The sequence below is a fragment of the Rhinopithecus bieti genome, unplaced genomic scaffold (genome assembly GCF_001698545.2).
Source record: "Rhinopithecus bieti isolate Rb0 unplaced genomic scaffold, ASM169854v2 scaffold_12478, whole genome shotgun sequence".
In the NCBI taxonomy this organism is placed as follows: domain Eukaryota; kingdom Metazoa; phylum Chordata; class Mammalia; order Primates; family Cercopithecidae; genus Rhinopithecus; species Rhinopithecus bieti.
Window position 1 is genome coordinate 552,226 of NW_016807367.1, and position 13,411 is coordinate 565,636.

Below are 13,411 nucleotides of genomic sequence, written 5' to 3' on the forward strand. Positions count from 1 at the left end.
TTGTATCCAGAGGTTTGGATTATTGGTTTTATGATGCCATCTGGGTGGGCCTCTTCTTCCTTCTAGTAGCATAAATTATCTGATGTTAATTGATGCTTTCACTTTGCTCATGGATACTGTCCAACTCTGAACATGTTTTCCTTCCTTGTAGGGAGTGAAGCTGACGAGGCCGACAGCGTAACAAAGGAGGTGGACTTTCTGTAGCAATGTACATATGTACAGGATTGTACATACTAGCAATTCTGAAGACTTGTACTTGTGAATGTTGCCTCAATGCATATTTTATTTTTTTACATAAAAATATGATATACCTGGTTAAGTGCCTTAAAATGTATTTGACAAGAGCGTTATTTCCAAAATATGCTTTGTTGATTACTGCCAGGGGTGATACAATATTTGGGGGTTATTTTTTTTTTTTTCCTAATGCAGGAATCAGTCATGGTAAGTGACAAAAAGCAAACATGCTTTCCCTGCAGCACCTTTGTGCAATACAACTCTATAATAGTTACTGTAATGTTTGAAATGAGGTCACACCATCAGGAAAATGCCCTTCTGATGACAGTGAACATTTCCAAAGTCTTATTCACGCATACTTTGATTTACTGTGTGATTCTTTTTTTCTACGACTGTGACATGCCTCTTCCTTATCAACTCAGCGGGGGTCATAGATCGAATAGATGCTGAAAAGCGTAAGATATATGCATTCCTTGACATCATTTTTAAAGACATTCCTTCAAATAGTTTCCACACAGAAATTCCTCAGTCCCATTATGAGAGATTGTGGTGTTATATGTCTTAAATTTATTATAAGCTGCTTCAAAGAAAGGGCCTGAATGTTTGAGTTATGAGTGAAATTATGTGAAATTTTGAGTTAAACTCTGCGATTTGATTTTTAGGGTCTTTCAAATATATCTTAATATGTTCCTCCTCTTTATTCAATAATTTCTTTCTTACACTTACACACTCATAATAGCCAAATATGAGGCACGAAAATGTTACAATCAGTTTGAAAGCAGCAACAATTAATGGTATCCACATTCCACAACCCAGACGAAAATTTTTTCCTGTTACACAGATGTGCTGAGCACTTTCCAGATTGCCCCTGTTAGCCAAAAGCAGCCTGTTACATCCTGGAATTAAGCACACTTAAGGCATTCGAGACAATTTATTAATGAAAATCTCCTTGGCAGATCTGACAAACGTTGGCAATATTTTTTAAACGTTAAATCGTATTGCTCTTATGAATAAATGAAAATATAAAGGTCATAGATGCAAACAAATGTTACATATACACATTCTGTCTCACCACATGAAAAGAACATGCAAAACCATTTAATAACCAAAATATCAAGTAAAATCAGTTCCCAATTGGGCAGCAGCTTTCAAATGAGTATCCAATATTTGCTTCTGCTATAACTGCAAGAACTGTAACTGGACCGAAGTAGAGAGTGAAGCCACGTATAGAACTACAGGAACACTTTTCTGTGTTTCCTCCATGCCGTCCTGTCACATCCTCTTACACATCCTGTCTTGATTTGATAGACAATATTGGCATCCTGGGTCTCACTGAGGCCGTGCTATGTCCTCAGCAGCTGTTTTTTGTTTTGTTGTTATGCCCACAACAAAAAATCATTCCTTAGAAACTTAACCAAGTTTATCTACAATGTAAATTTATATTATTGTTACTACCAGGTCTCATCTTTTGTCAATGTCATTGAAAGAAATTTCATGTGAGTTATTCTCAGTGTGAATTTTAAGGCTAATGCCAGACCCTGCAAAAATCTATGCTAACCAGGCTGTAGTATACACTGTTATAAAGAATTTTACTTGTGTCTAAAACTACAGTAATTTTGCTTAGGTAATTGTGCTTACCTATGGAGCACAGAAAGGCTCTTATGTTTTGTTCCTACAAGTTTCTTTGAATTTTGGAGTAAATGGAAATGTCTGTCTGTCTGTCATCTATCTGCCCTATCATGAAAATCTTTCTCTCTAACATTAGAATACTGATCCCCGCCCCCAATTTATCTACCTCTATTGTGTAACACCTATAGTAGGTGTGATCATGGGATAAAATTCAACTGAAAATGCTATGATAACATTTTATCTTTTGCTTTAAAACATGTGTTTTGTTTTCAAATAATCTTTACATAGTGAACTTTGGTGGCTTTAGTGATAATGTTTATGCCAATTTCTTTTTTTTTTTACACAAATTCCTTGGCATATTTTTTCATAAAGAACAAAAAATAAAATCAAAATTTATTTTAATTCATGCTTTTGGGATTTAATTATTCAGAGCTTAAGTATTTTGTTACGTTTATACACTGTAAAGCTATCTGTTTTATGCATTTATTTTGTCTAAATGTATTTATGAAAGAAATACATTAGATTATATTTATGTTTACTCATTTTTCCACCTGGATTTTTTTGAATGGTTGTTACAAAATTTGATTTTTTAATGGGTGATAATGTTGATATTTTCATGTTTTTTCTTAGTATTAAAATTTTGTGGGTTTTAAAATTCTTCCCCGTTCTGTTAAAATTAACACACCTCTAGCTAATGTTCAGTGTTTGTTTATGCTAAATACCAAATTTTTTCAAAAGGATTGGTTAATAAAGTGGATTATTTATGATGGCTGGAAGATGAAAATAATTATATGATTAAACAAAGAAATGTTTCAGAAATCACAAAAGAAACTGTGGCTTATTTTTAACCTGATTTCAGATGGCCTTGTGATGCCTTCCAAGTGTCTTTGGATTTCTCTTGATTCATTTCAGCACCGTTATATCACTTATCGTTACATATACATAAACTTCATAGTCTCCTGGGTATTTCTATGAATACCTCCACCACACCATGATGTTAAAATCTAGAGGTAGCCCTTGCCTTTTTATGAGAGATATTTTCTCTGCAGCAGTGTTTAGGACCAAAAGGAAAACATACGCAGCAGAAGAGACAAAATGTAGATGATCTGAATTTCAGTTCTGAGAAACAGGAATGATAAACTTTATAGTGCCATTCCCAACCCCAGTGTTTCTTTGATGAGCCAGTTACCTTGTACAGAATTTCATACCTTTGTGTTCTTGTCTTTGCTGTCTTCATGGCATAGAAATCCTCTTCCCCTGGAAGCCTGACAAAAATGTCACCTCCTCCATGAAGCCTTCCCAAGCCAGTGCCAGACTTGCTTCCTTTGACGTGTCCTTACAACGTGTCCCTCAAGTCTTCTAAAACCTCTGCATAGTTTAAATTGCTGTCTCCTCCAGTGCAGTAAACATTTCTGTTTTTCTACTGTGCCTCACACAATGCCTGGCTCAAAGTAGTAGCCAAAAATGTGTATTGACTTTTCAGATAGTGATCTTAATAGGTAGGACATGAACCATCACAATTACAAGCACTCTTCTCTATATTGGGTATTATTAATTTATAAGGAAAACTGACTCTTTTACTACAATTCCTATTGTGAATAAACTGTGAAGCACTGCCTTGTGCTCCTCATAGGAATATATTACTTCATAGCTGTGTAAATACTAACTCTCCAAGGCAAGACTGCAGGTGTGATATGCAAGCAACTTTCATCTTGCATGCCTTGACAGAACAATAGACCCTCAGTAATTTAAGCTAAATCAAGTTAGATCAATCTGAATTGATGAAAGCTTTATATACATAAAAAATACAAGATTTCCTTATAGAAATTCTGATGTACTTACTTTAAAAACCAGATAAAAATTATCATCATCATTGGTTTGTGTACAGACAATATATGAAAGGTCTTATAAGATTTTCTTTAACAAATCTTAGTTGCACTATAGGACAGTTTTTCTCAAATGTGAGTAAAATGCAAAACCCATTTAAAGGGAAAAAAACTTTTGTAGACTCTGGAGAACTTCTCTTCAAACCTGATTATGAGAAACTCTGTTTGAACTCTGTGTATTGAATGCTGTCACTCTAACAGGGTGCAGTGTGGTTGTCAACACGAGTGCAAACAAAGGCACTGAAATCACAGGGCCATGCTGAATCATAGGGTCCTCATCCAAATGACCCAAAATGGGCTCTCCTACATCTCCACCCACTCCTGAACTCTCCAGCATCTCAAACTCCATGGCTGTTCTCTTCCATGCACTCCATCCACCCAGACATGAAATTCAGCTCGTTACTTGATCGCTACAGAAGTCTCAACATACTGAATGTCTGGGGATGTACAAACCTTTCTTTTTTTTTTCTGAGATGGAGTCTCACTCTTGTCGCCCAGGCTGGAGTGCAGTGGCATGATCTCGACTCACTGCAACCTCCACCTCCCGGGTTCAAGCGATCTCCTGCCTCAGCCTCCCAAGTAGCTGGGATTACAGGCACTTGCCACCACGCCTGGCTAAGTTTTGTATTTTTAGTAGAGATGGGGTTTCGTCATGTTGCCCATGCCAGTCTCGAACTCCTTAGCTCAGGCAATCTGCTCACCTCGGCCTTCCAAAGTGCTAGGATTATAGGCATGAGCCACCACACCCGGCCTGGGGATGTGCACACTTAAATGACTACTGGACATCCTGCTTCTGCCCATTTCCCAGCCACCTGCCATCTGGAATTTCTCACTGACCACCTCTCCTTCCCCAGAGGCTCCGTCCACCTTCCCTGTTACCTGCTCTCCCTGCCCACCTCCCATCTTTTCTCTTCTCTCCCCAATCCCAAAATTCACACAAATGTAGCTAGCTCTGTCCATTCTCTAACTTTCCAAATGTGCCCTAAGATCTATTTGCAATGGCCATGGGAAGCTTGAAAAAGCCATCTTCCCCGAGATGCCTATATAACCTGACAAGCATCATCACTTCTACTTCCCTCTCATCTAGGCGAGCACACACTTCTGAACTTGGAATGAGGCAGTATGAGGATTCAGGTATGTCCCGCACAAACTGTACCCTAAATGTGAGGGAGAGAGAAGGGAGTATTTGACTTTTAAGTACAGCAGAAAAACAAGCAAATGATATAAATGGCTAATTTATAGAAGACAAAATAAAAATGGATAATAGACATTTTAGAATATACAAACTTACCATGGATCAGAGAAATGTACATTTAAATGAGATACTATTTTTCACCTACGAAAAAGATTGACAACAAGTTTAAAGTTTCATAATATTCAAATACTGACAGAGTGTGGAAGAGGGCACTTCTGCCCTGTAGTGGGAGTATAAATGAGATGGAATTTGTGGTGGGCTATTTAACACTACTATCCAAAGCTTAAATATATGTGCCCTTCAACCCAACTCTTGCATTTCTGGGAGTCTACCCTGCAGAAATAAGTGCACAAGAGTCCATTGACAAGGATGTGTTCAGGGTATTGGTAAGACCAAAAAACCACCCAAATTCCCCCATTCAGGGAAGTGTTTAAATAATCAATGGTGCATTCTTTAGAACATTTGGACCCATTTAAAGGAATAAGGGTAGACTACCTTGGAATAGCAGTATGTTGTTAAGGGAGAGGGAAAAGTAAATTTCAGGAAAAAATACACGTTTTGAATCTTATTTTACAGATCTGATATTTTCATTAACTAAAATGTTACATATGTATAGGGACACTACGTGCTTAAAAAACATTTGGAAGGATAACTACCATTTATTGAGCTCTTCCTTTATCCCTGGTACTTTTCCAGGCACTGAACATTATCTCATTTTACCCTCACCAACTCTGACGTAGGTAGTAGTATCCCTGTTTTACAGATGAGAAGACTGAATCACAGACTAAGTAGCTCGCCCAAAGCCACAAAATTATTAAGTAGGAGCATTTGAACAATTTTTAGACTATACTTCACAGTGGTTACTTCAAGGAAGTAGGAATGCAGAGGTGATGTATAATTTTACATTTTACTTTTATCACATTTTGGAGGGGTTATAATAAGCATGTAACACAAACTAGTGTGACCTCTCCTTCTACTTGAGGGAACAGCATAAGTCATGTCTAGGCTCTCAGACTTTGTCAAGAAAAACATCTTTTTCATCATGAGAAAGAAAGAGGAAGCCTTAAGCACAACCTAGGTGGGTGAAGGCAAGACAAGAATCAAGTTGTTGTACAAAGTGAGGTGAGCGGAATTTGGGGTGGGAGTAGACAGCATGGGAAGAAGGGCTGAGGTGTTCAAGAATGGAGAGAAGGGCAGAAAAAAGAGAAGTAGAAGCCTTTAGCAGTAGACTCTTTAGCAGTATGGCTGAAGACTGAAGAGGATAGACACAGGGATGTCTGATGGCGGTAATGGCAAGGGCCTCCTGAAGACAGCGACTAGATACATCCATACACGCAGGGCATTTAGGAGCAGGCCTGGCACATACTTAGTGACCTCTGTGAGTGGTGATGGTGGCGGTAGTGGCAGTGGTTGCCATCAGCAGCAGCATTATTAGTTTAAGTTATTTGCACTTTTTGCAGTTCTAATACACGTGTGTCCCCCAACTTCCTCCCCACTCAAAAAAAAAAATTTAATGAAAATCTGCCTCACATCAGAGCTTTTTGTTCATTTGGGAGAAAATGAAGTAAAACGTTCAGCATCCACCAAGAGGGTATATGGAGGAGAGGAAGCAAGCATTCCAGTAATAAAGACACCAAGTCATAGGCAGGAATTCTGTGCATGAGACGATCAGAAGAATGGAGGCTCCTGGAAATTCTGGGGAGAGAATACTTCCCACAGAACATAGAATTCATTCTCAAACCATTACATCCAAATATAAGTTAATACATATTCAGATGGAATGGGGGATTGTAACGACAGTTGTTACGATTCATACTAGTTGCTCTGATTTGCAGCACTTGCCAGTTGCTGGAGTATAAATGCCCCTGCCTGGGCTGGTTTCAAGCTACCAGCACGCTTCTGCTGAAGGCAGAGTTAGGAAGAGATGTGCACCATTGGCTCTCACGAGCTGGCACAGCCAACCCCAGCATACCTCTACACGACAGGCCAGTACTAAATTTTACTCAAATTTTCATTTAATTCTTTCAACAACCATAGTAGGATATGTACCATTATTATCTGTATTGAACAAGTAAGGAAACTGAGGCAAAAAGTAAGTAGGGAATGCAAGCCTCACAACTCTTTCAGTGGTGGAGTTGGGGTTCAAATTCAACTATTCCTGACTCCAAGAGCCCACATGTCTAACCACTAAGTAGACTCCATGACAGCCCGAAAACCTCATAGTTCTTGGAAGATCTTATTTTCGCTAAAATTCTGGAAAGTCTCAATGATTCTGAACTCCTTGAGCTCTGCAATGAAAGTTTTAATACAGGATGTTCTCTCTTCATGTGGAGTGAGTCAAAAGCCCTACAACTCAGAAATTCCAGACAGTTGGAAAGAAAGAGCCTTGGGTTTCTGACATACATACCAGGTCTCATGGTTCACTGGTAGTAGAAGACAAGGTGATGAGGAAATGGACCCTGCCCTCCACCCTGGAAATGGATCATTTCCTTGTTATCTGCTACTCCAAACTTGAAATGTTTGCACCCATGTTGACTTGTGCTCACTGCTGGAAGTTCTGGACTCTGATTCTGTGTGCTCACAGAGCACTGCTGTCAGTGTGGTCTCCTGGGCTGGTTTTGCCAACATGGCTAGCACTTACTCAGTTTCTTTTCCACAAATAAATGTTTACCAAGACTTCCAACTCTGGGCCCCACTGCTATTATTACCTCATGTGTGGTGCATTCTGACAATCCACCTCCCTCTTAGCAGCTAATCTATGTCCACGCCTGCGAAGTCCTGTGCATGCCTAAGAAGGAGCCAACTGTCGCTTATAGAGTTCACTTATCTGCTTATGAAGCCAATGTGAGAATTATGTAACATTATAGGATTGTTATTAGGGTCGAATGAGATAATTCCAGCAAACAGCTTGTTACCGTGCCTGGCAAGAACTCAGTAAGTGTCAGCTATGATTGTTATTCAACAATGAATGGGCAAACCATATTGGGTGTGTGGAGTCAGAAGTGTGTTGGCAGATATCAGGCTCTATTCTGCATGACTTCTAACCTATGCAAAAGATCGATTATGGTGCCCATTAAATATTACTAATCAAGTCGGGAAGTGACCAAGGTGTGAGTGTTTACTTCATTAGCTAATGAAGACACTGGATTCTGGATTTTAAGATGGCTGCAGCAACAGGCCTCCCTGGCTTCCAGCAGGCCTCCCCAAGAACACAAAGGGGTAAGTGCATATGGAAAGTCCTCCAGGCCCACTGTTGTTGCTTGCCTTTTTCTGCCTACTGTAAAGAATTCCAAGTGGAGATTTTGCCCAACTCCTCCAAATGCCAGCTGAGAACTATCTGGTAATGTGGCTGACAGACAGAGCTACCCTCATTGACTCCAATTGCCTAACACCTGTCAGAGAGGAGCTCCAACTCTGGGGCTGCCCCTAGGGCAGTTGCTTGGTGGTCACGGCCCTCCCAGAGGGCTGCACCTTCTTCTCTAATTGTGTCCAGGATGAATTGTCACCTTTCCACTCCATCAGTTGCCACCATAACCCAGGAATGGCTGGCTATACCCTTCAAGGCCCCCTTTTCTGCTAACCCTTTTAGTGTTACCATTTCTGGAAAATCGGCTCTCAGATCCTCCTTCCCATACCCTGTGTTCTCCCAGTGGGAACATCTGAGCCATTTGCATGTCAGCCACTTTCTGTAAACCAGCAAGACCTCCCGAATCTGTTGCCCTTAGCTCATATTTTTAATTGCATTCTGGGCGTTCCCACTTGGGTATCTTCAGGCACCTCTAACCCCACATGTCCTGAGTGAAAATTCAATAACCTCTTTCTTTCCCTATGTTCCATCTTCTCCACCAGCTTCCTCTGTAGGCATAGCAACCGCATGCCTCTCCTCCCCCTCAACCTTCACATCTCACTTTTTATATCCAGTTAGTCACCAAATTCTATTGATTCCATCTGCAAAACCCCTTTTTACCTCTACCCTCTTCTGCTTCCCACTACCACTGTCTTAAAAATACCTTTCCCAGCTATTCTTTTTTCCTCCAGTGTTGCCCCTGTCCAACTCATGAAGCCCTTTGCTGACAGTTATCAATCACCTACAAGGTGCCAGACACTCTGATAAATGCTTTACCCATTTAATCCTTACAGCAATTTTTGACATTGGTGTAATTATTCTCATTTTACAGATTAGAATGTGGAGGGCCCATGAGACTAGGTTCCAAGTTCCACAGATTATAAGTGGGAAAGCCTAGATTCCAGCTGGGTCTCTGATGTGGCCAACACCTGTGCTTCCCTTCACTTTACCTCTGCTCTAATTCCCAGGCTCCCTCTGCGCTTCCCACCATCGTGAGACATAGGCCTTCATTTTCAACTGGCTACTGAATTTCTTCACTTGCTGTTGATATGACTTATCGGATTGTGGCAGGTTTTCTTTGTCAACATGTCTCTTCCCCACCAAATGATTAATTTCTTCAATGGGAACCTTATTTTGTTTATGTCTATAACCCTGATAGAACACTTGTCTGCTAGGAGAAACGTCAATAAATGTTTAATAATGAGTTAGTTAACCCTTAAGGCCCTCCAGTTTGCTCTTCTGATTCTGGAGGACAGATACTTTCCACCTGTGAAGGACTATTTTCGGAGAGGGGTGTGTGACTCTCAATTATCATTCAGTGAATGGGGGATCATCATGTTAACCATCTATGGATGCTCCTGAAAGGGACTCTTTTTTCATGAAAACAATCGGTATGAATAATGACAATTTCAACACCAGCATAGTTGAAACCCAGAGAATCTAGACTCAGTATTACTCCAGACCCACACATCTGGTGGCTTTTGCATGGGAGCCGTCTGGCTGGCTGACAGGCTGCAAAGACCCTGAGAGGGTCAGGCCCTGCCTTCACAGGAGCACACGGCTTTTGGCCTCATGCTAATCACACCGCAGCCCTACTATCCTGTTCTTCTTCCACCTTTCATTTCCCATTCCCTAAGACACTAATGCATCTTCTGCTTGCCCAGGGACATCAATCACTTAGCCCCAGTGCTAAGTCAGGATCTAACCAAACTTCAGCTGCATGAGGAGAAAGCATGGGCAGATGTGAGAGAGAGTCCTGGGCTGGGAGTAACAAGGCACAGGCAGCCGGTTATTGTAAAGGGAGCCCTACATCAGGCCCTGTTACCTCTGGGTCATGGGTTCAAATCCAGCCAGGCCTCGCCTGACAGAAAATCATTACCAACTCTGTGTCAGGCTGCTTGATAGATGGGAAATGAGTTTCTGTCTCCATCCAGCAGGCAAGTGTCCACATCACACTTGGCACTAAGCAGATCTCGACTCTGTGGAGACAGAGAAGTCATACAAAAGTCACACAGTGTCAAGGCAGGTCTCTGAGGTCAGGCCGAGTCCACATTTTGGCATCTCTGTGTGTGGGTCTGACAGCTCCCTTGTCTCACCCCTTTCATGAGCACTTTATTAATCAGCCAGTTTTTGGTTCCCCCACCGCCTCCAAAGACATTGTTTAACAAGCAGTTTGAGGTAATGGAACAATTGAGAAAATCTCATTCTGCAGCACTGAAATAAGGTCAGCCAAAATCACAACAGAAAAATATCTACAGCGAACATTTTTATCCTTGGCCCTAAATTGGGTTCAATCACTTAAGTGCCTCAAAATTTTCAACACTGTAATAATAAAGGAAAGTAATTTCCAGAGGAACCTTCGGGACAGAGTCTACCTCACCTCTCCAGTCCTTCCACCCAGTACTCCACAGTAACTCAGTCCTTCCTAGAGATGCCCAAAGGCACAGGGTTGGACTTTCAGACTATAGGGAGCGGGAGTTCACACACGGATCTGATTCCTCAATAAACAACCTCCCTCCCAGAAGGACCACAGTGATATGGCCCTTTGCTGATATTTGCTGATATGGCAAGGTAAAGACAGCTTGGCTCTGGACAGCTGATCCCCTAGTGCTCTGCCCGAGAGCACTCACGTGGGGAGGGCCAGCCTGTTCATGCCAACAGTCGCCTGCCTGGTCCTGGAGTGTCCTGTCATGCTACTCATCTCAGACTCCACAGTGACGCCTTGAATGAGCTCACTCCCTTACAGTCCAGAGAAACCTCAGCTGGGCAGGGCTGAGCTGGGGCTATGTCCACACAGAAGGCTCAGGCTACTGAACAGGGTAAGCGGGGCAGGGCAGAGTGGCCTTCACCAAAAAACTCTTCGAATGAGACACATTAGGGACCTCTCTCTTCTTCCCTCCTAGAACCATCTAAGCCACCAATCTGAAGGCACTGCAAGTTTGAAAAGACCCTTCTTCCCTTCCTGTGCACAGACATGCCTTCCCACATCCTCAGAAAAGTATCCTCCAAACACAGGGTACATTTTTTTCTTACCATAACCCCCTAGTGGGAGGAACTCAGCCACCTCTGGGTTGTTCTAGCAAATCCAGAGCATAGTTTTATTCAGCTCCACATTTCCGAACTCCCTCTCCTTCTCTGGGGCCGTGAAACCTGACAGCACTCTGCAATTTCATTTTTGGCCCTTGGAGGATTTCATCATCAGAGGTGTCCTGTGTAATTCCTCGGGGGAATTGCTACAGAACGCCCCATCCTGGATCATTCCAGAAACACTCAGTCCTCCCGAGGGTCTCTGGGTCTAGACAGACAAGCCCACTCATCAGTTTGGGTCCGTCCCCAGGGAGTTTGCAGTCCAGGGATTCCTTTGATCAGCACCGGACCGCCTGCATCTTCCCCTCTGCTGAGTGCAGCGGGCAGAACAGTGGACCGGCCCTGAGGGTGGAGTGGTGGTTCCCACAGCTCTTGTGGGAACCTGGCCGAGGTATGTGGTGGAAACTTCTAAGCAATTCCTAGGAGTGAAGAGCCAGGGAGCTCACTGTCATGTTTCTGTCTCGGGGCTACCCATTTTCTCCTCCTCTCTCTGCCCCCTACACTGGGCTGGTTAGGATGCAGCGAGTGGTCCCCCGACCTGAGCTCCATCCCACACCCTATATAGATGAATTGGGGAGAAGAAACCCAAGCACGGGGGGCGCACAGAAGCGCTCCCAGGAGCACTGGTAACAGGGCCAGGGCCTCTGCTCCTGCCTGTCTCCCCTCCCCAATTTCTTACTGCCCTCCTCAGAGTTTTCTGAAGCAATCTTGCAAAAGAAGTCCACAAACTCCCCTCATGCATCTTTTCTGTTCCTACCCTCTGGCCGACACACTGGTATTATTAAAGAGAGACAACCCCTATTGTATCTGCTGCTGTTCACATCCACCAGACATTTTCAATACAGATTGCCTGCGCAGTCATGGGCGAGGCTCCGCATCCGCATGCGCAGTCACTAGTCCAGCATATGGCGCCACTTCCGCCAACAGGTTGAGCAGGAGCAGCTCTGCGCTCATTGAGAAAAACCCAGAATGGAGTCCAGTAAGAGGGGCGGTCTGCAGGACACACCTTGTGGCCCCCCTGCTGTTTGCCTGTCCCATGTTCTCTGCTGCCTTAGCCTTGAGACCACAGAGGAGCTCTTCAGGGCTCCCCCGGGGAACACCTGACTTCTCCCAAAGAACCCTCAGTCTACTTTGAGATGCAACCTCTAGGCTCACCCCAGACAGAGCAAAAGGGAACAAGCCGCCCGCGCACATTTCCTGAACACACAAAAGGCTTCTGAGAGTTGCTTCTCTGCTCACACGTGGGCGTGCACAGAAGGGATGCCCCCCAAGAGGGGCGGGGCGGAGATGCAGGCTGAGGTCCGAACGCCCGAGACCTCCCGGGCCGTCTGGAAGGCCCTGCTGCTCCCAGGGAGGACGCCCCTGCTCGCCCAGCCCCTGGCACAGAGCACCCCTGCTACTCCGCGACCCCGACGCGTGCAAGAGGTGGCAGCTGCCTTTGCGCTCTCCAGCTTCCTCCTCTAGCTGAGCTTCTGGAAGAATGAGTAGTTCCAAGGGAAGTCAAGGGGCTTGCCTTGACATTCACAGAGCCTGTTTCCGAGGAAAGGCAAGAGGCAGCATCCTGTTCACACCGAGCCCCAAGTTCAGTGCACAGCAGATGCCCAGTAAAACATGATATAGGAGAGGTGAACTGATTCTGGCCCCAGCCCCACCGCCAGTGCTGTGGGACCCTGTTGAAATCTCTCCTCCTTCCTGGGCTTGGTGTCCTTCTCTACAATGGGGCTGATGATGATGACACCTACACAGGGCTGTTTCCAGGATGAAATGAGGTCACTCGCATGACTCAGTGATACAAACTCTAAAGGGTGACACAAATGTCAGAGATGGGAAAGTTGAGTGCTGTGTATCAAATATGCTCCAGAAATAAGGTTGTTGTGGCTATAAAGCAGCTCTAATTTCTCTGTTGACATTCTTCTATTCATCAAGTAAGAAATCCAAGTTGTAGGAATGATCTGTCCTTCCCACCACCACCAATGGAGCTCAGTAAAGCTATTTTCTTCTTGGGTGAAAAAATATTATATATTATATATTATA

The 13,411-nt window shown here is 43.3% G+C and overlaps 1 protein-coding gene and 1 long non-coding RNA gene across 3 annotated transcripts in view; one reads left to right on the forward strand and one right to left on the reverse strand.

The window, feature by feature from the left end:
- Positions 1–2,690, forward strand: part of SLC10A7 (solute carrier family 10 member 7) — a 272,783-nt gene extending 270,093 nt beyond the window's left edge. For both annotated transcript variants that reach the window (XM_017881490.1, XM_017881491.1), the window contains one exon: positions 152–2,690. Coding sequence is in view for 1 of the 2 variants with exons in the window: in XM_017881491.1 (XP_017736980.1) it covers positions 152–181 (30 nt within the window). In the remaining variant the exon portion in view is untranslated. The remainder of the gene's footprint in view (positions 1–151) is intronic.
- The window catches only part of LOC108535479 (uncharacterized), a 56,530-nt gene that overhangs the window by 41,328 nt on the left and 1,791 nt on the right, over positions 1–13,411 (reverse strand). The window contains exon 2 of the long non-coding RNA XR_001887244.1: positions 10,170–10,269. This is a non-coding gene — a long non-coding RNA (uncharacterized LOC108535479). The remainder of the gene's footprint in view (positions 1–10,169; positions 10,270–13,411) is intronic.